Source organism: Pleurodeles waltl, chromosome 10, assembly GCF_031143425.1.
Source record: "Pleurodeles waltl isolate 20211129_DDA chromosome 10, aPleWal1.hap1.20221129, whole genome shotgun sequence".
Taxonomy (NCBI): domain Eukaryota; kingdom Metazoa; phylum Chordata; class Amphibia; order Caudata; family Salamandridae; genus Pleurodeles; species Pleurodeles waltl.
This window is the reverse complement of record NC_090449.1, coordinates 223,506,584-223,533,092: the sequence shown is the minus strand read 5'-3', so window position 1 is coordinate 223,533,092 and position 26,509 is coordinate 223,506,584. Positions and strand designations below refer to the sequence as shown.

General features: G+C 44.3%; 1 protein-coding gene across 1 annotated transcript in view; it reads left to right on the top strand.

Annotated features, from left to right (window-relative positions):
• The window catches only part of BMERB1 (bMERB domain containing 1), a 652,653-nt gene that overhangs the window by 292,947 nt on the left and 333,197 nt on the right, over window positions 1–26,509 (top strand). Inside the window, exon 2 of the mRNA XM_069210218.1 lies at window positions 2,094–2,217. Within this exon, the coding sequence (XP_069066319.1) occupies window positions 2,094–2,217 (124 nt within the window). The remainder of the gene's footprint in view (window positions 1–2,093; window positions 2,218–26,509) is intronic.

Sequence of the window (26,509 nt, the reverse complement as noted above, 5' to 3'; positions counted from 1 at the left end):
TTTGTTGTTCGAGCTACCAACTATTATCCAAAAACAATTCTATGAAATATTGGTACCAAAATTGTGAAGGACGGGGGAGGGGTCGGCTTTAGCGCAGGTGGTGCCAAGTGCAGCAATTTGATTCACCGCATGCCCACAAGGACCTCCTTCTAAATGGATCCACCCACAACTGTCCTCTGCCATAGCCCCTCTCTTACATACATTTAATTTGTTTTAAAGCACTGGTTGGCTTTATGAATAATAATGTACTTCTACCCAAATGAAAGCTTTTAAGCAACATTAGGAATAGGTAATGAAAATCTGGGGAAAAAACATAACATTCTAACCTATACCATGCAGTTTGCATACATCTCATTGACTATAGTTCACAAGTCGCTGTGTATATTAGAATTGTAACTTATGAACTTCAAGTAAAAAGGACCCCAGTGACAAAAGCAGTAGCTGAATGAGCTATCCACACAAAATACAGAGCTGTGATCTGCACAGTTCACTTTCTCTGCTACTTTATGATGAGCAAAACTGCCACTATACATACCTGTCTTCAACCGGAGCATTGATCACCAAGCTACCTTGACATTTGTACTGTTTCCTGGCAGACAACACTGGAAACTCTGCAGCAGGTGCTTGTAAACCAAGAATATTTTCTAAACACAGCGTCCCCCAAGGTCAGCACCAGGTGCCATTGCACTGGTAACACCTCCCTGAAGCAGGCTCTGGTTGGAGGCCCCTCATACAGGACTTACAGTTGTTTGCATTGTAGGGCCCAAACGTCCCTGGTCTGTAAGGAGGAGCAATCTCTTGCTCTACTACCGGATGCATGGGTGTATTTGAAAGCCCTGCACATCTGAATGAGGACATTCTCTGATTTACCTGGCGTGCATTCAGTGCAAATCAAGGAATACTTTTTGGCTTAGAACATATTCTCAGTATCGAACATACAGTGGAGTGACGGAGGTTTCAAGGAAGTTGTAGATTTGAGATCACATCAGAAAAGGTCCAAGCTTTTGGCCCTCCTGTCAGAGCTTTGACATCTTACACGTAGCTCCAGACAGGAGAGGATCTGTGACCTCCCCATCCCCCCAAGCAAGGCGGGAGATTCCTTTGGCGCAGCACCAGCCTCCAAAGCCTGGCTCTGTTCCGGGGACTCCGAACATCCCTGTTGAAGGTGAAAGGCCCCATGAGGGTGAGCACAGTGAAGGCCCTCAAGCCACCTCAGAGACTGGGTAGGGTATAAACACCCACTCAAAGCACCAGGTGAACCGCTATCCTGCACGGGGTCACGGGGCACTGTACTGATACTGAACACACTAGCACCGCGCGCACCTCTGCACACCTTAGGGTGAGGTTGTTGTACATTCAGATCCAATCTCCAAGCACTGATCAGACGTCACATGTCACAGCATATTCTATAACATGAGTTATAGTCCTTCTGTGCTGGGATTAAAGACAGTGCCCCGGAACGGGAAGGATGTGCACTCCCGATTCTTGCACCTTAGGAATCTGTGATATCACAGGCAGAGCCTTAGATGCTTGTGCAGCCCTTTCTGTAATACTGACAGCACCACTACATAAGAAGCACTGCAGCTATCTTTAGAGGGCGTCCCCTCATTTTGCTTGGGGCCTAGGAAGATACATTTCCTCTACTCCAATGCCATATTATCTACACAGGTGCTAAGAGGCTGTCAGGAGGTGCACTGACTGACAGTCACAGAGATGTGGTGCACTGTCAGTATGGCCAGTACAGGCATCCCTCTGGAGGAGGCAAAGGGGGTCCCAAGAACCCCCACACGTCTCCCCTGCAGGTGGGTGAAGTCATTCACAGCACCCCTGCAGGGGGAGTTCTCTTTATCTCTGTTAACCAGACAGCCTTGCCACCTGCACAGAGGAAGACATGCCGTCTGCTTCAAACAGCTGTCAGTCCACTTTTCGCTAATGCACGCCCCCCAGGGGGCAAAACATGTCTAATGGGGCACTTTTCCGGCCCGGCAAACCTAGTTAAAGTTAAAGGTTGAGCACAGGTTTGAATATTTTGCCTTTTTGATGATCCCCTGGCATACTGTCAATTTTTTTCAATGTGTTCTATCATCCCACAGATCAACTGGACATTATCTCCATGGCTGAAACAACTATGATGCCAGAGGAAATCGAACTGGAGATGGCAAAAATTCAACGACTCCGGGAAGTCTTAGTCCGAAGAGAGTCCGAACTCAAGTTTATGTAAGTGCCATCGAAATCCCTTATGCTAACATGTAAAGAGCGTGTTTAGGTTATGTCGGCCAATCAGGTTGCTTGTGAAGAGGAACAAGGCGACCACCCTGTATCTCTCAGAGCGTCTCCTGCTTCTGGTGTCCTTTCCGGGTTTCTCATTAACACCACCAGTCGCACCATTCAAAATTACTTAGTGGAGTAGACAAAAGCACACAGCACACCTTTGCTTTTCTATTTACAGTTTAAATGTTTTCTAAACTTGCGCTGCTCCAATCAAGCATTGGTAATAGTATAAAGAAACACGCTCAATGTGATTGTGTTGAGAAAATGGCCCTTCGGCCTCATTAGGTACTCTCCCGTTTGACTCGTGGGAGCATAACTTGGGTCACCGGCAATTAACTCATGATAATGCCCTCCAGAACTTTAATTAATGCTCTAATTAAACTAGTTCCACTGAGAGGTGTGTCTGAAGGGACTGAACTTGCTCAGAATAAGTATGTCACCAACAAGCTAATGTGTTCACTCATCCGAATACATTTTCTGAATTGCAAACATTAAGGCATGTGACAGGAAGATGCAGATGAGTCACGATCAGACGAAACTGAATATTTAATTGGTGGAAACAAACGGAAATTATTATTCGGAAGGAGAGGCTGTTGTGTCTCCTGTGTACAGGGCGCTGGCAGAGGGTATTTTTCAGTCTCAGTTGTACAGTAAGGTATGTGATATGTGTGCTGTCCTACAACGGGGAGGACCATAGAGGGGAACGAGGCTGATGGAAGTCCACAGGTGTAGGTAGTTTAGAAACAATGACAATACATTCGAGGACACCAACCCATTGTTTGTGGAGGGAGAGATGTTCTGAGAGAGGTTGGCAGAACATTTCGTAGGATAGCAGTGGGATTGTTTGTTCTCCCTAATGCACAATATAGTCTCCAAGAATGATATTGCAGTGGCGATAAAACGCAGGTTATAAACTTAATAGTGATTTATTGAATTATGAAGCTGGTGGAAATATTTATGTATTTTGAAAGCTTGCATCACTAAAGTTGGTTCTCGAGGACATTCTGCTGCTCTTCAAACCTTATTCAGATGCGACTGTATGCAGTATGGTGCAGCCTGACGGACTGAGAAACATTTGAGCAGGCGAAGGAAAAGATAGAAAAACAATATGTCAAATTATCATTCTATCCTATTATCTTTTCTATTTTACTTATTATTTATTTAATTGCAATAAAGTAGTCTACGTTATTTAACAAATGGCATCCTCTGAGAATTACAAACACAGAAAATAGGACCTCCAGCATTTCTAATCATTTTTTTATACATATTAATATAAGAAATATACATACATTTACAGTAGATAACTTCAACAATCCAGTCATAAAAACGTATACCTCCTGGCTCTTTAAAAACACGTCTGGCCATTGTCACTGCACCAACCCCCTCTTCTGCCTGAATATCTTCTGCTTTTCCAGTTCTACAGGATGACTTTTGGGGCAGTCATTGTAGCTTTCCACAGCATTATCCCCAAGAAAGAGCCTGACAATTTCAAGTTTCAATTTAGTTTATTCAAGTGAACATTTGTATTTTAAACATATGTTTATTGGCATGTCCACCTAATGAAACAATTACATCGATGTGCCACTTTCTGCAAATATGCAATTATTTATAGAACTTAGCAGGCACAATGATCTTGATGGACTGTAGGTTAAGCAGCATTAGTAGTATATAGCTGACACATGCGTAGCATGAATACCAGAGCTAGTTCTCACAGAGGATTCTTTCACTCCCAGGTGTTCTGTACCTGATGCATTGAGCCACTCCTGCTCTCCAGGCTGCCCCAATATACAAGACCCTGTCTGTGCTCGTCCGCACCTAGACCGCGCCCAGTGCCACAAACCTTGGTTCCCGCACCAACCACCGATATGATGCCAGTGCTCTGCACACCCTCACCCCTGGAAGATTCTCAACCTGCCACCTAGCCGATCCAAAGAACTGTCATGAACCGGTCTCTTGTCACTTCTGCTCCCTTTCCTGCCACCGCACGCCACACCGCTCCGCCCACAGCCCAGACAGACACCTCAACACATGCTCCGTCACCAAACACACAGTAGCAATCTGTGACCTCCTCAACTCGATCGCCCCTGACATCGCTTACCTCACAGAGACCTGGATCACCCCCACTTCAGCCCCCAACATCGCCACCGCCATTCCAGAAAGCTACACAATCGTCCACAAAGACAGAGTCAATTGACCAAGAGGAGACCGCCATAGTCCAAAGGAACACCCTTTGCCAATCAACCACCATCGAACCACAGAACCAGCCAGCCACCACCAAATACCTACACTTCCAAATTCAGATCAACCCGAACACCTCCCTTCGTGGTACACTTGTCTTCAGACCACCCAGCTCCTAGCCCCAGCTCAGCGAAACCTTCGCCGACCTTATCGTCCCCCACGCACCCACCTCCACCGACTACATCCTACTCAGCAACTTTAACTTTCACCTTGAAAACCACAACGACCCTAACACCACATCTCTCATGGACAACCTGGCTACCCTCGGTCTCAAGCAACTAGTCAACCTTTCCATCCAGTCAGCAGGTCACACCCTCGACCTCGTATTCTTGGCTGGAAACAACACCACCATCTTGCACACCTCTGAGCACCATTAGACCGACCACCGATGCAGCCACTTCACCTTTACGAAGACCAACCTACACCCCCACACCCCAGGGCAGAAACTTGAGCAAAGTCACCTAAGCCCATCTCACCGATGCCCTAAGCCACTCCCCCCACTGGATGCCACAAACGCAAACAACTCAGCACGCAACTTGCACCACTGGATTACAGAATGCACCAACACCATAGCCCTCTTCAGAAAACCGACCTGAAACCAGCACCAGAGGAAACTGAACTGGTTCATGACAAAACTCAAGAATCCAAGGGCAACTGCAGATGACTGGAATGAAAATGAAGGAACAGCAAAACAACCGCACAGCCTAAAAAGATGCAGTCACCACACACCACTAGTACATTAGAGCCTCTAAGAAAGCTGCCATTCAAGAATGCAGCACCACCAACGCACACAACAGCAAGGAGCTATTCACCATAATCAAGGAATTCATGAACCCTGTATCAGACACCTCAGACAACCCCCCTCTCAAGACCTCGTCGACAACCTTGTCAGCTTTTTCCAGTGGAAAATCCAGGTAATACACGAAGGATTCAAGAACCAAAAGCTGGCCCCACCACCCACCAGCATCACCACCGATCCAACGCTGCAGACTCTGAACCACTGGACTAGACCCCTATCTCTACAGAAGAAACCAGTAAACTTTTGAACTCCATCCATTCGGGCACCCTCGGACTCATGCCCACATCACACCATGACACCAGAGCTCTGCCAGACTATCAACCATTCCATGGAAACTGCCACCTTCCCGTCCGACGGTAAATACGCAGCGATCAACTCGCTCCTAAAGAAACCATCCCCGCGGCCCAAGGGAGATGAAAAACTACAGACCCATTAAACAGAAAATGCCATCTGGCGGAGTTCCTTGAGCCAAACCACATCCTAGACCCCTCACAGTTCGGTTTCAGGAACAACCACAACACTGAGACAGCTCTCCTCTCAGCCACCGTCAACATCGGCGCCATACTGAACCAAGGTGACATGGCCCCCTGCATTCTCCTTGACCTCTCTGCCACGTTTGACACAGTCTCCCACTCTACCGTTTGCACCAGACTCCACAATGCCAGCATTCTCGGCAAAGCACTGGAATGGATTTGCTCCTTCCTGACTGGAAGAACCCAGAGTGTCAGACTCCCACCGTACACTTCGGTGGCCAAAGAAACCTGCTGTGGAGTACCCCATGGATCCTCACTAAGCCCAACCCTCTTCAACACCTACATGGCCCTGCTTGCCAAAATCGTCAGACAGCACAGACTAAACACTGTCTCCTATACCAACATTACCCAACTGATCCTCTCCCTTACTGAAGACAAATCAATAGCCAAGAGAAACTTCCACAACGGTATGAGTGTAGTCGCCGCCTGGATGGAATCCAGCTGCCTCAGGCTCAACTCGGACAAGACAGAGATCCTTGTAATCAGGTCTACCCCCTCACCTGAGACGACTCCTGGTGGCCAGCCAACTTAGGAAATACCCCCACCCCCACCAACCGCGCAACCAAACCTGGGCATCATCCTGGACTCCATGCTTTCCATGACTTGCCAAGTCAACGCCTGCTTCCACATCCTGCATCTCTTTCTGAAGATCTTCAAGTGGGTCCCCACCAAGACTAGAAGGACGATCACCCACGCTCTACTCAGCAGCAAATTGGATCATGGCAATGCACTCTACTCCGGCATCACAAAGAAACTACAAACAAGGCTACAGAGACTCCAGAATGCAGCAGCCAAACTCCTCCTGGACATCCCCTGCCAGAGCCACATCTCTACCCACCCCAGAGACCTATACTGGCTCCTGGTAGACAAACGCATCGCCTTCAAGCTACTGACTCACACCTATAAGGCACTTCACAACACTGGATCAGACCACCTCAACCATCGCCTGAACTTCTACACCCCCGTCGGGCAACTCCAATCCTTCCATCTCACTCTCGCTGCCATCCCCAGAATCAGGAAAAGAACAGCTGGAGGCAAATCCTTTTCCTGCCTCGTGGCCCAGACCTGGAATACGCTCCCACTCAACCTCAGAAAGGCTGCAGCACTTAAGCAATTTAGGAAGGATCTCAAGACCTGGCTCTTCGAGTGACCAGCATGCTCACAACAGAGCCTTGAGACCCCACTGGTAATAAGCTGCACTCTACAAGGACTGATTGATTGATTGATTGATTGAGGAAACCCCCAGTAGAGGCCAGTCTCTGCGCTTCCAATCTCTCCACTACACTGTCACTTTCAACTATAATCAGCAATCAAATCCCCAAAAGGAGTGTCCATGCCTTCGGCTAAGGTCAGTATCTACATAAGGTGACTTCCCAAGAAACTCCAAGGGGTGTTTGTGATAGATCATGTGTCATAACCTGAAGAACTAGAAAAACGTGAATAATCTAACTACACTGTTTTGGGGGGGTCTGTCCACCCCTTGTATGTGGGTGTCTTATAGGAAAGTGGTAGTCTGTAAAACACTTATCAATCTACAATGAATAGGTCAGGAGGCAAGGTCTACATATGGGGGAGGCTTGAGGGAGGAGAAGGGACAGTCCAAGAAGAGAGGTCATGCAGAAACACAGGTGACGTGACAAGACTAACCATTGCAGGGGGTCGACAACGGTTGTGTCCCACTCCTCAGTGTTCATGTTATTCAAGTGCAGTTTATTAAAACATTTTCACTACATTCTTACATAAAACCTTTAAAAGATTTTTTTTTTTTAAAGGAAAAGTCGCTGTGCAGATATCAGTGTACAAGTGCAAAACAAGAGCAGTTGAGCAAGATAAAGTCAATTAAAGTGCCTAATGTGCCAATTTTGCACATATGTAGATGAAGCTGCATCTGCCTAAATGTTGTCTAGGTTATTTATTGACAAGACAATGTTGACCAGGTTTTTAGGAGCTTATTCTTAAATTAAAGATGGAAACAATAACAAATTTAGGTTCATATTTGTACTTTTTTAGCGCTACATTTGCGCCGCTTTTTGATGCAAAAATGGCTCAAACTTACAAAATACAATTGTATTTTGCAAGTTTGACCGCTGCTTTTTGCAGAAAAAATTGATGCAAATGCGGTGCAAAAAAAGTATAAATATATGCCTTAAAGTGCCTAGTCTGCCGAATTTATCTGCGCAATAAGAATGCAGCATCAGTTTTCGATAAAGTGGCGGTGCAACCCAGATGTTATGTGAGCGGGAACGTCGTACTCATATACTCCATTGTGCTAGCCAGTAAGGCCCATATTTATACTTTTTTTGCGCTGCATTTGCGTAATTTTAGACGCAAAGGGGCACAAATTTACAGAATACAGTTATATTTGGTAAGTTTACGCCGCTTTTACGTCAAAAAATGACACAAATGCAGCGATAAAAAAGTATAAATATGGGGCTAAATTTTATGTGCTGCTGTGATAGCGGTAAGCAAGCTGAGCTGGCGAAGACTTGTGCAAGAGCTTGGCCCACCGCCGGTGTTGTGTAGTAGGTTAGGCGACTGATTTTCTGCTCTTATCTGATCAAGTATCTTGTCAGTCTACAATTGAGCTGTATGTCTTGTGAATTAAAACAATCTATCATTTCTGGCCTGCAGCGGGGTATCCCCCTCTGATTCGGCATTGATCGGAGAATAGTTCTTCGGTCTTTTATGTTTGCTTCGCATACACAGATTTAGAGGACCACTGTCTCTGGGCTGATGATTTGCATTTAGAGAAATATTAAACAATCTTATTGTCAGTAGAGATGTAACGTTACTAGGCAGGAACTGACAGAACTAGCATTCCCATAATGACACACGAGTATGCTCCTTCTTAATGGGATGACCAAATATATAATAGGTCTATGCTCAATTTTATGTCTGAAGATAGTGTACAAAAATATCGATATCATAAAATATCACGGCAAAATTATTGATTACCAGAATATTGAGAAATGTCAATCTAGATAGGTAAGCATTTAATTACTAATCGTAACTCCACACACCTTGAAGATGTGTCCTTAAGCTATGTATATGAAAGTTAAGCCTACTAAATTTATACTGATCTATAATTACCATCATGATACTGAAGTAGTCCATTTTATGGCCCTAATAGTTTGCAAATCTCAATTTAAATGTTGATATTCTGGAACTAATCCCTGTGTACTATTTTCAGAATTAGGCACAGCACTCAGTTCTGGCTCAGACTGAAAGGGCTTAGTATCATTACTTGCTTGAAATAAAGACTCTATAACTGAAATTGATGAACATTTTGAAAGCTTCTTCCCAAGGTTTATCTAGAAAAAGACACATTAAGCCAAAAAGGCACTGGGGACCCCATCCCCTGGGGCTGCACAGTAAATATAAGGGGAAGGGGCCATCCCGCACCCTCCCCAAGCTGTGAAGAGGCCCTGGGGATCTCATTTCCCTAGGCTGGGCCCAATGACTGTGTCCTGGGGAGCCCACTCCTGGGACACAGTAGTTTCCCTGACCGCACTAGCATGTGCTGGAAAATATATGTTTGCTCCTGTCTGGTGGGAGCATTTTTAAATTCACCCACCAAATAGGAGTAAACATGAAAGCCTACTCCTAGCTGGCCGTAAATTTAAACATGCTGCAGAGGGCTGGGAACAGACTTCTGTTCCGTTTGACTGTCCACACTCCTACCGGCAGGGAAACAGATCACAAGCAAGCAGAAAATAGCTGGGTGAGAGCAATGTGGGCTCCTACACCTTGTGGGAGTCGGCTGGGGCCACAGAGGCTCTGGGGCTTCCTTCGCAGCCTCCAAAGTGGTGATTCGAAGGTGTGCTGGTTGAGCATCGGGGCACCCACCTGTAATATAAAAAAGGCCCCAGAGATGGGGTCCTATAGGCTATAATAGGCTTGGGGAAGGAGACATCCAAAATTACAACATTCATAACAATGACGTGCATAGTGGGGTGAGAGTTAGGGCATGATTATTCAGTGGCAGTCACTGTTGGGTAATTATACTTAGGATCATGTTTCCATAAAAAATACAGTTTTGTATTACTAATAACTTTGATGTCATTTGACGAATATCCATGAAAATGTCTGATAAAAAGTGTTCTTTTTCCCTAGTTTGTGCATGGGAAGTTTCAGGATGATTCATCAAACAGGAGCTGAGAAAAGGGGGATCCTAAAACATATTTTTCCCATTCATTTTACAAAAGGAACCTTGGACACAGCCAGAGCTTAAACCTTTGAATGTATTTACACCAAATTAGGCAAAGAGTTAGCTCTTGGTCCAGAAAGAGTGCTTTTTCTGTTTTGTGTAAATCCATTCAGTAGTTATTGAGCAAGTAATGCTCAAAACTGTTGTACATCTAGACAAGAAGAGGTTCCATGGATCTTGACAGATTTCAAACTAAGATCTGATTGGCTCCCCCCACCTCAACCGGAAGCGGTGGCAGCCATTTCAGGAATAGTGTCTTGGTCCTGAGTCCTAAAAAAATGAAAAAAAAGACACAAGGGGGCAGTGTAGGAATAATCAGATCCCCTAGGCCTGGGCCCATAAATGTTTTTTTTTTTAATTTGCAGCAAATTTGCAGAGGATCTGCACATTGGGGCAATTAAAAAAAAAACAAGAAAAAGAAAACACGCGCAGTCTCCCTTAAGAGAAGGAAAACCTTTGTCCCAATTCTCATACCAGCCAGCCCACACCAGCTCCAAGCCCAATGGCAGAGAAGGGCAAGCTACACTAGAAGTCTCATTGAGGGACGACAGAGAAGGAGACTGTTCATAACCCCGGGAACACCGCTGGGTAGATACAAATGCTCTGCACAAAAGAGAGGGTTTCGCAATCTTGGATTTTAGAAAAAAGGTGCACTGTGAAATAGCATATAGTGGGGAAAACCGTAGCTGTTGAAAAACTGGGTAGGGCTGATTCTATAAACCTTTACCACATTGGTTAGGGAGGAGTCAGCAATCACCCTCACTCACTAGCTAGTGTCAACCATAAATGTGGCACCCTCCTCAGAACACTTTCTGGAACTGCAGAAGAACAGAAGAAGGGTTGCTTCTGCTGTTTGAGACCTGTGGGAAAGCATGAAAGAATGAACCCAACAAACTGCAAGAGGCCTTTTTTCCTGAAGTGCCCAGCTGACCAGTTGTAATTGGACCTGGACTGGACCCTGCTAGGGACCTCTGCTGGAGTGAGTCCTGGACTTTCAGGCAGTCCCCGAAATGCTTGGATCCTTGGGTGTGTTTAACTAGACTTCTCCTACATTCCCTGAAAAGCTGTGGGACTTCTAGTTGCCAGAGGACTGAAACCAACCACCTGAGCTGATCCGCCAATGAACATCTTTGTTGGTTTAGCACCATTAAATGACGTTAATCTGGTTAGAGTCATCTTTTTTTACTCTAACCTGCCTAAGGTAATTTTTTGGTGCTAAACCCCCTTCTTCTATACCACCAGCCCCACCGGACTAAAGGCATTTTTTTTTACTCTAGCCTACCCTTTGCACCGGCTTGCACCATTCCATAAATATGGTGCGTTAGTGCAGTTTTGCACCAAAAAGTATAAATAAGGCCCTTTATTTTTTCTTGTCACATTTTACATTAAATCTTTACATGGTCATACCATCAGTTCCCCTTTTTGGATTTTTGTTGTTTTGGTGCATTGTGTTTATTAATTTGTTCTCTGTTTTTATAATATACATTTTGGTACTTCTAAAAGCTTTACATATTTTACCTAAGTTAGGACTGTCTGCTCTGTGCCATAGCCAGGATGGTTTAGCTCAGGTTTAAATTACTAAAACCTCTTCCTTGACCCAATAGATTGGGAACTTTATAACTTGTGGTGGACCACGATCCCCCAATGAATAATTCACTTTCTTCCAGAACCCATGCAATAAATAAACTGTGCAAATCAAATTTTGGATATTGTACTTTGATTGATATAGCAAATCATCTTGAAATGCTTAAATATTCAGATACAGTTTCAAATCTGAAAGGAACTTATCCATGCAGAAATGGGAAAACCAAATGGAGCATTAGAATTAGATTGGATTAGAGGGATCATGGAGTATGACAGGAATTGACAACCAACCTGGTGGTTGTATCCTAACAGAGATCCAGGAGGTCAGCATAAGGAGTCTTTGGTGAATTCTGATATCTAAGCAGAACTAGGTAAGGCCAAACCAGCTCCTAGGGGTGACCCTACCCTCTTTTGCAGTATTTCCTGTGTGTTTATTGTAAGTTATCTCACAGTGCCCCTCTTACCTAAATCCAACATGGCAGAACAGTTCTTCCCCTTGTCGGGGATGTGGCTATGGAAGTGAGCAAACCCTCCCATTTAGTTACTCAAAACCAGTTCTGGGGCAGCTCCCACCTCCCACTGGGTTTGGAGCCAAGCTGACTAGGAAGACACAGGTCTAGATGTGAGCTGCATCTACCACTAACTGAGTAGGCAGTCTTTGAACCTCAGGCAGGGGCTAGGCACCACCCCCATGTCACCTCCTCACAGAGGAAAGCACCTCTCCACACCAGTGCTTTTTGAGCAATCCACATCTCACCACAGGGGAGCCATTCACCAACCAGGTGACACTGAACACTGGCAGAAAAGCACATTTGACTAAGGCAGGAAAATGACAACTTTCTAAAGCTGTCATTTTCAGATCTGTAATATAAAACGTACATTTACCTTTAAGTTGGTGGAGGGGAGGGGGGAAGCAATGCTCCTTCACCATACTAGAGGAGCCCCTGCTGATTAAAGGCCAGGATGACATTTTTGGGGGAGACCAGAGCATGGGTTTTGAAGACCCGTTCCTAAATGACGATCAGCCCTAGCAGCGCCCCATCAGGCACAGTAAAGTAGAACACGAGGATCGCCATTCTAATTTCAAAGCAATACTGCAGGTCAGACACAAATTCCAGTAAGCAGGCAGCATTATGGTGGATTCGATCGCCATCTTGTGACGTATATACTATAACTGTGCATTTATTTTCCACAGTCACCAATGACAAACTCACTAACTAAACTTACCTGTGGAATTCAAGGCAGGTCAGCTCTTTTCAAATGCTTACCATGCCGAAGGTCTGTAGCAACCAATGAATGACTCTCAAATTGTGCCACGCAAAAACGGGGGAAAGCAAGAAAGCCTCCTCCCACTCCTGTGCTGCCTCACGTGATATGCACACACTGCATGAAGGCCCCTAGTAACCACTGCATATCTAAGCCAATCCAGGGGCTACTGTTAAAACAGCGCAGGACTGGCTTGGGCAGGCAATCTCACTGCTCATTACTGAGACCGGGGGCTGTGCCTTTGAGCCACCCCGGCTCACTAATGTGCATGTGGAGACGCCTCTACCGCGCATGTTGGGCTGGCTGGAGAAAGGCAGCAATCCAACCCAACATGCGCATTTGGGCCCAGATGCACACTGGCTACCACTTACTTGATGAATACGTGTTTGTCAATATGAGCCCCACCCCCTCAGGCACAGCCACACTGGCTTCTCCAGGACACGCCTCAGCCACAGGCACTCGATAGATGGTGCAGCAGTTGAAGGACTTTAAAATGTTTTGTAGTTTTCTGTTTGAAATACATTTAATTGGGGGCCAGGGGGCCAAAATATGAGTGGGGCAATGCGTCAATGCCCTAAGAGGCACCTCCCCTGCTGGTTAGCAGGATTAAAGTGGGCAGGGTCCTATGGCCAACAAAACTGGTTTCAGTTAAAGAAGGCAAAACTCTGGAAGAATACCACATAAAAGATGTTCATTTCTGATAACTACCTAACCATTTATTGGTTTGGAAAAACACTCACCCATGTAAATTAATCACTGCTATAATTAACCCTTTAGAAAGAAACCAACACCAAGGAAAACAACTGAAAGTACTACGGTCTGTTAGGAGATATAGAGGGTAAAAATAGACAATTCTGAAGCACTTCTTGCTGTAGTTAGTCAAAGGATAAATAAAATGCTAAAATATGCTTCTTGTGTACTCATTGTAAAGTGCTATTTATGTTCTTGTTTTCGCTTTTTAAGAGTGGCCATTTATCTGATATTTAATCACGCTGAATGTGCGCATTTCTAATTTGCAAATGTAATACGTACCTTAAATCGGGATTTCATAGTCCTGAACAGTCGCATCTTTTCATTTTAGGATTTTAACTCTACTCTCTCTCATGTTTATGTTCATGCCAATGTATACTGTAACATTCTAGGGGGATTATGTTGATCATTTCTTTCCTTTATTGATCCGCACAAACATGCCAAATGGCAACATACAGTCGTGTTTACAGAATAAGCAAAACACCTATGGATATGTGAAATTTTTGCAATTTGCTCTGAGGTAATTATAAGAAATCTTGTATAAATTACGTAAAATTGTGTGTAATAATGCAAAACTGACATTTGGTGTTGTGTTTTAGTATGAAAAGCACCTTAGCGTCCATTTTAGATGAGAGGAGGATTTCATGCTAAAAACAATGCGTGGTAAGAAAATGCCTCTTGCTGCATGATCACCCCCATTTTCTTTGGACTGATGTGGCTGGGTTTCTTTTGCCTCTTTGCACTTGGTCCCTCCTAACAAGTTCCCAATGCATGGGTTCTGACCACTAAAACATGTTTAAATTGACTACACTTCTAAATGATGCCTTTAACGTACGTATAAGACTCTTGTATATGGTACTTCGTGTACCAAGAGCTTGCAAGTTAAAAGTTATTAGTGGGCTGCAGCTCTTGCAGCTCTTATTGTGCCACCACCAAAGCGACAAGTTAAACCATGTCTGCAGATCTATCACTGTAGATAGGTGGTGCAGTTTTAAAGCTGCTAATTCAATCTGTTAAAATGAACATCTTGACAGGCCTAAACCTTCCTTTTTAATACTTATAAGTCATCTATAAGGATGGCCATACATGCCCATTGGGCAGGATGTATTGTATTTAAAAGTAGTGAAAAACCTTCTGTTAGACCTGGCCATTTCTGCAGGGTCAGCCCCAGAATTTTTGCCTTCCTCCCATTTTTGCTGAATTCATTTTTGTTGCCTTAGGACTGCATTTTACCACTGTTAACCAGTGTTAAAGTGCTTGTTATCTCTACTCTAAACATGTAGAATTTGTTTATACCCAATTGGCGTATTTAGTTTACTTGCAAGTCCCTAGTAAAGTGACACTACATGTACCTATGTGCCTGTAAATTAAATGCTACTAGTGGGCCTGCATCACTGGTTGTGCCACCCAATTAAAGTAGTATCTTAGGCATGCAAAGCCTTCGTGTGCAGTTTAAACTGCCATTTTGACCTGGCAAAGTAAACCTTTTGCTAGATCTAAACCTTCCTTTTCAATACATATAGGTCACCCCTAAGGTAGGCCATGGGCAGCCACAAGGGCAGGGTGAAATGTATTTAAAATATTGGACATGCACTTTTCAGTTTTATACGTGGTGGTGGTAGAAAGCTCTTAAATTAGGTTTTCACTACTGCAAGATCTATCTCTCTCATAGGATAACATTGGAGTTGCTTTATTACATTTGATAAGTGTAGTTTCCAAATGGGAAGAGGTGACAGTTTCATGTTTGGTGTCTCTGGAATCCTAACTTTAAATTCTAACTTATGGTGAAGTTGAATTGAAAAATTACCAAAAATCTACTTTTAGGAAGTTTGCATTTTCTTGTTTTAGCTATTTGGTGCCTGCAGCCTGTCTCTGATCACATTTCTGGGTGTAGTTGGCAGTTGGGCTTTGTGTATTCCCCCTAGACAGCTACACACAATGGAAGTTAGGTGTGACTGGATAGGCCATCACTGCCAGGATGGGAAGGTCGAGCTAGGCCCATCCTGACTTACACCTGAACAGGTTGTGTCTAGTGTCCACACAAAGGTCTGCATACCCCCTGTAGCTAGTAAGGAGCCAGGGCAGGAAATGTAGGGCATCTGTGCACTTCAAAGACATGCCTCTAGAAGCTTCTCCACACTTCAAAGGCACAATTGTCTATAAAAGAAGAACCTCAGACACCACCACTTCAGTAAACTTCTGGACCTGTGGATACTCTGCCAGGAAGAAGGACTGTTGTGCTGTTGAAATGACTGCCACTCTGCTTGACAGCTACACTGAAGGAGCTACTGCCTTGCTGTGCTGACATGCCGCCCTCTTGCCTGGGGAGGAAGAACTGGACCTGCAACCCATCTTGAACCCAGGACACCAGAGTGACTCCAATTGCTAGTCTGCTGGTCTTGATCTGACCCCCAGGGACATAAAAGGCTCCCCATCAGCTTCTGGACCCATCTGGCTCTTGAGCTCTTGACATCAAGCTTTTGGGCTCCTCGCCATTCAAGATGGGTGTACTGCTCGCACCGAATATCAGCACAAGAGGACGCCAACCATCTCTTTTCACAGCAAGCATCGACTGCCACAGAGGACTCCAGCTCGTCCGTCCGTCCGCAACACCCGGCCTCCTCTTCGTGCCACACTAACAACTGCCAGTGACACTCAGCTTGCTCCTCACAAACCATTCCAATGCAAACAGGACTCTTGGCACAACAATTGAGAAGATAAAACTTCCGCTGGAATAATCTGGGAGTGCATTTGACTCATGCTCCATCGCGGTCAGCCTGAACTTTTGACTTTGACTTAGTACAGCGTGACCAGATATCCCCAGTTGTAGCTTTATGCTTTTAGCCACTATTTTACGGTTCATGCTTTAAAAAATCATAACTCCGGTTCTATTGATTAGATTTTTGTTGATTTGGTCTTGTTTTGTTTTTTCAATTAAGCTGTATTTTCTATCTTGGTGTGGGATCTTTTTGCTTGGTTTTCACTGTCTTATTGTTTGAAGGGTTGCACAAATACTTAACACATTGCCTCTAAGTTGAGCCTGATTGCTATGTGCCAAGCTGCCAGGGAGTTGAGCACAGGTTAATTTGGGGTTTGTTTGTACCTTACCCTGACAATGATTGTGGTTGCTGCTGGATCAGAGCTCCCACCCCAGTAACCCAGTAACCCAATTTCTAACATCTCCAAAGGTGTTTCTTACTGTGGCAAGGCTGGCTCTCCCATAGGCTACCACAGGTTTACCCTGTTATATGAAATAAGTGTAACACATGCTAAATTCAGTTCATGAACAGCTAGAACACAGTTTCAAGGAATGACTTTAATAGCAATGTAAAATTCAATTTAATTGTAAAGTCAAATTTTACATTATTATTAAGGAACAGACACTTTCAGAAATATATCTGTTTCTGCCAAAACCAGAATGCTTTCCTACCAGTGTCCAGTTGTTACCTGAACCCTGATGGCTCCTCTGGAGTGAGATGTGGATTGCTCCCAGAAAGTGGAAGAATGGCTTTGGCTGTGAGGAGGGATCTTTCTTCCTTTAGCAAGGTGGCATCGGGCTCTGCCCGGCCCCTTCTTGAATTTCAAACGATGCCTACCCTGTAATTGGCAGATGTAGCTCACACCAGGGCTAGTTTCCCTTTTGTCTTCCTAGTCAGACTAGGTCCAAACCCAGTGGAAGGGGTGCTGACCCAGAAATGGTTTGGAGAGACCTGGTGGGTGTTTTGGCCATTTCCATAGCCACACCTCTGGGTTGCCACAGAAAACTTTACACAAGGGAATAAATATTCTGTCTGGTTATCTTTGGGTAGAGAAGTGCACTCTGCAATTATATACAGTAGAGCACACAGGAACTGCTGCATAAGTGGGTAGAGTTACCCCCAGGACAACTCTTTCTCTATTGGTTAGGGAGATGCAAGGAGTCACATCTACCCCTAAGCTAGTGTCAGGTATAAACATGGCAACCCTGGGTACTGCTTGAGACTTGTCGGAAGAACCCTACGGGCTGGAGGACTCCCAATTGAATCCAAGAAAAAGTGGACTCCAAGAATCAATTGCCTGACTTCCTGGAAAGGCTCAGAGACCCAAAAGCTGCAAAACGCTCACTTTCTGAAAAAGCCCAGCTGACTAGTTTTAACTGGGCCACCCTAGACCGTGCTGGTAGCTTTTGTTGGCATGAGTCATGAACCCCAAGCACTACCCCGGAGGTACAGGAACCCTTTGCTGGTGTCAGAATATACTCTTCCTACCTAACCTAAAAAATGGGGACCTAGAAACGTTTTGGCAACTTTTCTTCAAGGGCACCACCTTAAGGCTGGGACCCACATGCCAGCCAATCTGCTGATGGTACTTCGGCAGTGAGATTGGACTTCCTGCAGCACCCACTACATTCCTCACTTGGACAGATGTCAAAGCCACATAATTGAAATTAAACTCTTTGTTCGCCCCACCCTGCAGCTTTGCCCTACTGAAAGAATTCCAAGCTCCAGAGAAGCTAAGGACTTCACCGGACCCAACACCGATTGGCCATTTTAGGCACAAATCGGGAACTTCTGCTCTGAGCCTTCCCACCTTTGTCAATGACTGCATCAGGGTCATATCCTCCACCAACCCATGTTTCAGCCTCCTATCTTCAATGTCAATAGCCCGCATTGAGGACCATCCCCTGTCTAGAACTGTTTCTAAAAAAAGAAGGTAACTCTTTGACCAGGATTAACCCAGTCCCTGTGTCCAACCAGTGATTAACAGCTGGTGGCCTTAACTTTTGATTTTACCCCGGTCTAGTGTTGACTGATGTTGGCACTCAGCACTTTCTTACATTTCTTTATTTAAAATTAAAAAAACAAAATCCCCCATTCCCCTTACTTTATGTTTGTCATTTAACTGTCATTTTGTTTATTAAAATCATCTCTATTTTTAAAAATTGGAGTGGGATTTTTATTATGTTGTATTTTCAACTATTTAACTGGTTTGGCATATCTGAATGCTGTGACACATTTTCAAGTTAATACAGTCTTCTCTGCACCATAGCTACCAGAGGCTGAGCTCAGGTTTAACTTACTGAAACCTTTACTGGTCTTCACTGAAATAGTGTCATTATTTTTTGTAGTGGAATACCACACACCCCAACTAATAAATCATTTTCTCACAAGCTCAAAAACACAAGTGCCACAAACAGAAGCCACTTAGTTCTGGTTGTTTGCATTGCTCTTGTGTGCTTATGCTAAATTTTTGCATGGTGTGTTGTTACACAATGCATAAGTACTGAAATTTAGCGTAAAAAGCCGACTGTGAAATTACCAGAATTACTTGAGATTATGGCGGACAAACATGCCAAATATTATGCATTGAAATTAATCATTTGTAACTTTTCTGTGATACATTGTAGTGTGGATATTCTGAAAACCTTACTGCATTTAATTGTGTGGTAAGTGTACACACTAGATCCTCTATTCTCAATTTTATGAACATTGGTTTCAGGTCTAAGACTGAGTATGCAGTTGTCTGTGCTTACTGGCAGCGAGAAGAGTCATAGCAGAAAATAGAAGAACAAAGAAACTGCCTGGGTGCAAAAAAGGGGACACTGAAATCAAAACAATTGAGAGGTTGGAACAATGTTACAATAGTAAAATATATGTGATTGGTAAAATGGAGAAAACATGGTGCACACCCCTATCCAACATAGTAGGGCATGGGGAAGTATAGGATGAAGTTTGAAATGAGTGATGCACAGTGATGTTCTCTAAAAGGCAGAAGATAGTCTGGTCCACATTTACTACGATTTTGCACCAGAGATGTGTTACCTGTTTGCCGCAGGCCCAACGCAAAATCTATTTAGGAATTTACTAAGCCATGCAATGCCCGGATTGCATGAATTTGCATGGCTTTGTAAAAACAATAATAATAATTCAGTGAAGCACATAGTGCTGCCTTGCATTACCTTGCGTTGGAGATGCTTTAAATGGGTGAGCATTAGCACTCCTTTGCATCCACCCATGTATTTTTAAGCAAACCTATATTTTCTAAAGTCATTAAACATAGCTTGCTCCAAAATGGTGTGTCTACCAGAAGCTGATGTAATGAGGGGAAACAGCCACAAAGGAAGTTGTTCCTTCTTGCACCAAAAGTATCCTGACCACAATGTAGGCACCCTTGTGCCATGGTGCAAGGGTGGCTGCGTTGGTGGTAGACAGACCAAAGTGCACCATTGCAAGGAGAGAGTTGAACTATGCCATATCTTTATATATATGGTGCAGTTCATCTCTCACTCTTTCATGCAACGCAATGCAGCCACTTCCCTTGCTGCACTGTGTTGCGTGAAATATTAAATATGAATCTAACACAAGCACTTCAAAGGATGGTTCTCTGTGTGTAATGTTTATGCACATGGTCACATGAACTACCCAATGAATATTTAATGCGTGCTTAGCACAAATCACTTTGACGCTATAATGAGAAGGACTAATTGGAAATACTCACCTTGCCCTATTTCATCCACATTACCTCATTATATAAAGACGCCTTTGTTTAGGCATGTCATAACCTACATAATGCTTACAAAGCTTATATGGAATAATTTATAATTAATTTATATGCACATGTAACAGTTTAAAAATTACAGGCTTGCTATTGTATAAAATGGGTGTCACTGTGAAACTTCCCAAATTATCAATAGACCTTTTTCACTAACTGATTCTATAAAGAGAAAAAAGTAAAATAAATGTCTATGAAATTAGGCTTCAGACAGTCTCTGAGTAACAGCCACTACTAATCCACATTTCATGACAGGCAATGTTATTAGCCAGGTACCTGCATGGCAAGATATCTATGGTACGGTTAAATTTAGTGTGCCTAAATATCCCTATGAATCATTGTTAGACCTGTCAGCCCCAGGGTGGTCTTACAATTTTTTGCCTTCCTCCTCATGTTTGCTGGTATTAGGTCTCTGCACACTTTATCACTGCTGACCTTTGCTAAAGTGCTTGTGCTCTCTCCTCTAACCATGATAATATTGGCTTATCCTCAATTGCCATACTTAATTTACCAGTAAGTCCCTAGTAAAGTGCACTATACGTGCCCAAGACCTGTAAATTAAATGCTACTAAGAGGCCTGCAGGACTGACTGTGCCACTCACTTAAGTAGTCCTTTAAACATGTCTCAGGTCTGCCATATGAGAGTCCGTTTCGACCTGGCAAAATACCCCTTTTTGCCAGGCCCAAATCTGCCCTTTTAATATATGAGTCACCCGTAGGTTAGGCCCTGATCAGCCTAGAGGGCAGGGTGCAATGTATTTAAAAAGTAAGACATGTGCTATTAAGTTTTACATGTCCTGGTAGAGGAAAACTGTTAAATTTGTTTTTCACTACTGCATGGCCTAACTCTCCTATAGGATAACATGGGCGTTACCTTATTACATTTTATAAGCGTAATTTCCAAACGAAAATAGATAATTGCTTCAGGTTTGGGGTCTCTGGAATCACAATTTCAAATCCTGACTTGTGGTGAAGTTAATGTCAATTCTGAAAATGCCACTTTTAGAAAGTTGTCATTTTCGTGCCTCAGCCATTTGTTGACTGTAGCCTCTCTCTGGTTACATGACTGAGTGTAGTCAGAAGTTGGGCTGTGTGTATTACTCCTAGGCAGCCACACACAATGGCAGCATAGGTGTGACTTAATGGGCCATCTAGGGCAGGATGGGAGGGAGGAGCTAGACATAGCCTCCCTTACACCTGAATAGGTTGTGTCCTGTCCACATACACAGGGCTTAATGACTCTGTATTGTCACTCCAGCCAGCTTGTAGCTAGGGCAGGGAAGGCAGAGGCTCCCTTGCACTTCAAATACACTCTCTAGATGTTTCTCCCACCTTACAGAACCAGGGTAGCAAGGTATAAATACTGGACCTCAGCGATCACCACTTCAGTACACTGCTGGATCTTTGAATACTCTGTGAAGAAGAAGGACTGATGTGCTGCTACAAGTACTGCCCCTCTGCTGGACTGCTGCTCTGAAAGACTGCTGCTCTGATGGACTGTTGCCCTGCTGTGTTGACCTGCTGCCTGCTGCTCTCTTGCCTGAGTGAGAAGGACTGGATATGCATCTCTTGCACCCAGAGTGACTCCAAGGGCTAGCTGGCTGGCCCCCTGATCTGAAGCCCCAGGTAGACAATAGGCTTCCATCAGCCTTTAACCCAGCACCTGGACTCTGCCATCTGTGAGTCCTGCCCTCCCAAATGGTGCCACCCCGGTCCTGGACCCTTGGACGTAGGCTTGGAGGTGCTTGTATCAAGCCCTGCTGTGGTCCACATCAGAACCAGCGTGAAGCAATGCGAAGCCCTGCAAAGCCTTGCCACATAGCTGCCAGTCTCACCGAAATCAGTGCCAAGCAATGTGAAGCCCTGCAAAACCTCACTGCACAGCTGCCAGCCCATTGGAACTGAAGTACAGCAGCTCCAAGTCCAACAAAGCATTTCTACACAAATCCCAGGGACTGACACAAAGCGACGCCAAGTCCTGCAAACCCTTGACAGCAGCAAAGCAATGCCAAGCACCTCAAAGCATCACTGCATAGCTTCTTGGTAAAGATGCCGACCAACGCAAAGCAACGCTGCATAGACCGCTGACCAGGATTTAAGGTACTGTGTTCAGCGGTCTCAAGCGGGTCCCTGTAGCCGGCCTGAACTTCTGACTTTGTCCTGGTCCAGTGCGACCAGACAACCACAATTTTCTCTTTGTTGTTTTATAAGCATTATTTTTACCTATATCCATTCACGGCGTGCAGGGCACGGAAGGGTCAGGCAGCGCGGGGAGGGGGGGAGGGAGTACTAAACATTAAATTATTTAAATACATTTTAAAAAACACTTATCTGAACCCTGCGGAGCCCCTCTGCTCCTCCGCTTCTTTCACTGCAGGCACAGGCTCCCTGCCTGCCATGTGGCCAATCCTGACGCTGCTCAGAGCAGCATCAGGATTGGCTGGGAGCACCCAGCCAGGGCACTCCCAGGAAGGCTGGGAGCCTGTGCATGCTCTCTGCAGCCCGGTAACTGTGTTGCTGGGCTGGAGGGAGCCTACTGTGCAAGTGTGTTTGGCTGGCCCGAGACAGTGGGCCAAACACACATACGCTCTCAGGGAGAGTGCTGTGACTTCCCCTCATTGCTCATCACCCCCGTGGCCCCACCCCTTTACAAGAAAACGATAGTAAACATAGGGGCAGATTTATGGGAAGTGGCACTGCACCGAGTATGGGGCCACTTTCCCTGCACCCCATAGCTCCCTCCTACTGCCACCATGTGTGCGCGGTATTTAAAATACAGCACACCATGGCGCAGGGTAGGGGGCAATAGCGTCATAATGTTTGACGCTATTGATGTACTCCACAGGAGTAGCGCCAAACTATTGGTGCTTCTCCTGCAGAGTACATAGGAGCACATTATAAAGATTAGAAGCTCCCTTTTAACGCCTGCGCTCTAAGCAGGCGTTAAAAATGTTGTAAAAAATGGCATAGCGCCATTTTTTTGGGCCCCTCTAATGGGGGAACGCCCCCTTTGCATACATTATGCCTGTCACAGGCATAATGTAGCGCAAAGGATTATAGAGTGGCTCAATGCATGGATTGCGCCAATCTGTACCTATGGCGCGGGGAAAAAAGTAATGACATTAATGTGTCACAAGGTGGCGCTAGGGCAGTGGTTCCCAACCTGTGGTCCGGGGACCCCTGGGCGTCCGCAAAGCCTTCTCCAGGGGTCCGCGACTGCTTAGAAAATTAAAAAATATTAATAAATATTGAAAAATATTGACAATTTAGATCCCAAACTTCCAGTATTGACTTAGTAGGGATCCCCGGATTCCAATGATGATTCAGTGGGGGGTCCCTGGGTTCAATTAATGATAAAGTGGGGGTCCACAGAAGTCAAAAGGTTGGGAACCACTGCGCTAGGGGATTATGAATATGCCCCACAGATTATTATTGTTTTCTTGTAAAGGCTTTGCAGCTGCCGCTGCTGGCCACAGTGGGGGGGGGGGGGGGAGGTTAAAACAAAAGCATGTATTCATAGAAAGTGAATTATACTATTGGAACATTTATAAAATAAATACTATTTTTAAACATATTTGTATGTTTAATGCACAACATTTAAGAGCAATCTCTCTGTGCCATGTGCCCGGGCTGTGCTCGCAGCTAGCTTTCCGACTCATTTCCAATTGCCGTTTCACTAAAAGTAGAGCCACGCGAATGAACATCTTTCTTGTCCTTTAGATGCCCGTAGGCAGACCCCCAAAATGCACACCTCTGGCTCTATTACTGTGTTCTTATCTGTCGCTGTATTGATAAATTCAACAATTGTCCCAGTGATCTACTAGCCCCAAGTGTGAGTTTTCCTTCCCACACATGGGTTATTTTGCCTGTGCCCTTGGGTGGATTCTGTTCCTTCTTTTGGTGGTGATAAGTGCTGTAGATGTCGTAAAATCGTATTCATTTGAATTAGGCATTTCTTGTAATCTTTGGGGCATTGCCTTGTACTCTCCCCCAATCTCCACTATTAGGTTCATCCATATAACGTGCCTGATGTCTGGTAATGAGTGTAGTGAATATTTATAGTCGAGGGGACATTTAGTCTAACAGCAATACACGATGCATGAGTGTCACTGCTTTGTGTCTGTCGTCGATGAAGCACATTAGGAGGTTCATAAAATCATCCTGACAACCTGACAGCATCAGTGGTATCAACGATGATATTTTCTCTTGACATCATGATCAAAATCATTGAGAAAGTATTGTGTCATGTTCAGCGCCATTGTTGATTTTGGTACCTATTTGTTTGTCATTGCAAAACACATGGTAAGACTCAATTTGTGCTAACACAAAATTTTTAATTTTAACAAACCAGAGCTCCAAACAATGCACAAAGCAATACATAGATTCAAACAAAATGCTTAAAGAAATATTGAAATCAATCACATTCGAAATACTAGGACACAATGCAACAAAAGCTCTCTGTATAACTACATCCATAATGATATACATGCAAATCAAAAGTAGGAACGCTGGATAGTTCCCAGATTTAGTTGCTCCTATTTATGGAGCACATCCATAACACCTACAGCACTAAATCTTCCCGCCTCAAATTACAGTTCGTCTAGCAGTTTTAAGCAGAGGATTATAACACTTCTATGCATGTTGAGCTACAAAAGAGACACAACCTTTTGCTATTTTTGCAGCCAAGTCTTTAAACAATTGATTAGCTAGGTCTATCCACGCAGAACTCAAAAACAACAAAAGCCTTTTACAATTCCAGGCACAGTATGGCAGCTTTGGGTTGGTAAAATACCATCAACGCCCCTAGCACCCTTGTTTTTATCCCATTTGAGCCAGTAGGAGAAGCATAGCTTTTTCTCGACCCAATGGGGCACCCAGTACAGGTTAAAACCACACAATCAAAAGTAAGAATTCTGGGTAGTTCCCTCATTTAGAGGGAGAGCTGCTCATTTTTGTGGAAAACGTCTAGACCACCTACAACGCCCTAAATCTGCCCACCTCAGTTTATGTTTTTCTAGCAGAGATTTAATTCATAGGATCAGCACAGTTCTATCCATGCTGAGCTAGAAAAGCTACACGGTATAACTTAAAAACAAACATTGACATGCTGTCCCACTTAACAGTAATACAATACTTAGAGTAAAAAAACGACATAAACAAGCATTGCCAAACAGTATATCTGATTTTCATGGGCTAATCAGTTATAAGCAGGACAAGCATACAGAGGCATAGGCTTGTACCAGATGCCCCTATTGGGTCAGCTCATAATATTATATAAATGTAAACAGGGACAACCCAATATGCCCACAAGACACGGGTAAATATATAACCATAAATAAAACAGTTGTCACATGGGACTCGCTCAATCAAATCTGGCACCCCAAGGGTATGCAACCCTCCGTTCGTACGTTTCAATAACTCATAGTTAATTCAATTGACCGCATGTACAACAGATTTCCCATAGTGATGTAGGATGCTTAACCACTATCTTGTGCATTTATCAATCTTCATCCTTGATACATTCTCATACATGTCATCATAGATCATCAAAAATTTGTGATAGTGCAGACGATGCACTGCACGCACAAATGACAAAAAAAGGAAGATGAAAATGAATACACATACAATAGATATGACACGCTATAAAGTCACCACTGGTTCTCCATTGCAATATCAGTCCTAGGGGGAAAGCCTCCACCATAGCCAACACCCCTACAATGAATCTCATGTTATGACCCAGTAGGTGAAAATAGTCGATGTTTCAACCCCAACTTGTTAACGGTGTCGCATCAGATCACCGTCATCCACCTAACTCAACTTAAAAGGTCATTCAATTTCCCAACGCTCCCCTTGATATTCCTTGGTCCGCGATTTCCTAGATCAGGATGCTATGTAACAAGTTTCCATACGCAGAATGGATAATTCAGTTCCTCCGCCTCTGTCTGTCGGTGGTGTGTGAATCCAGCCTGACAACACCAGGCCGCGCGTCTCACTCTCCACGTCTATTGGGTCAGCAACACAAGGGTGCAATACTATAGTCTGCTACCCAAGGTCCATATTGACTTCGAACTCCTTTTCTTAAACATCATAAGAGCTTAGGCAACAGGTGCATATAAGGGAAACCGTGAGGGCAAGGCCTTGCCAGGGCATCTGTAGAGCCACAGTTATCTAGACAATACCTGCTCACCCAGAATGTTTGAACAATCCCAATCACGTCTGTTTCACTTTCACAGGAAAATCTACATTCTTCGTAATATTGAGGACTAGCAAACCTTTTAATTGCTTTCTGCCTTATTGTTTTTTTGCTGAAGAGCAGGGTGCATTAAGACT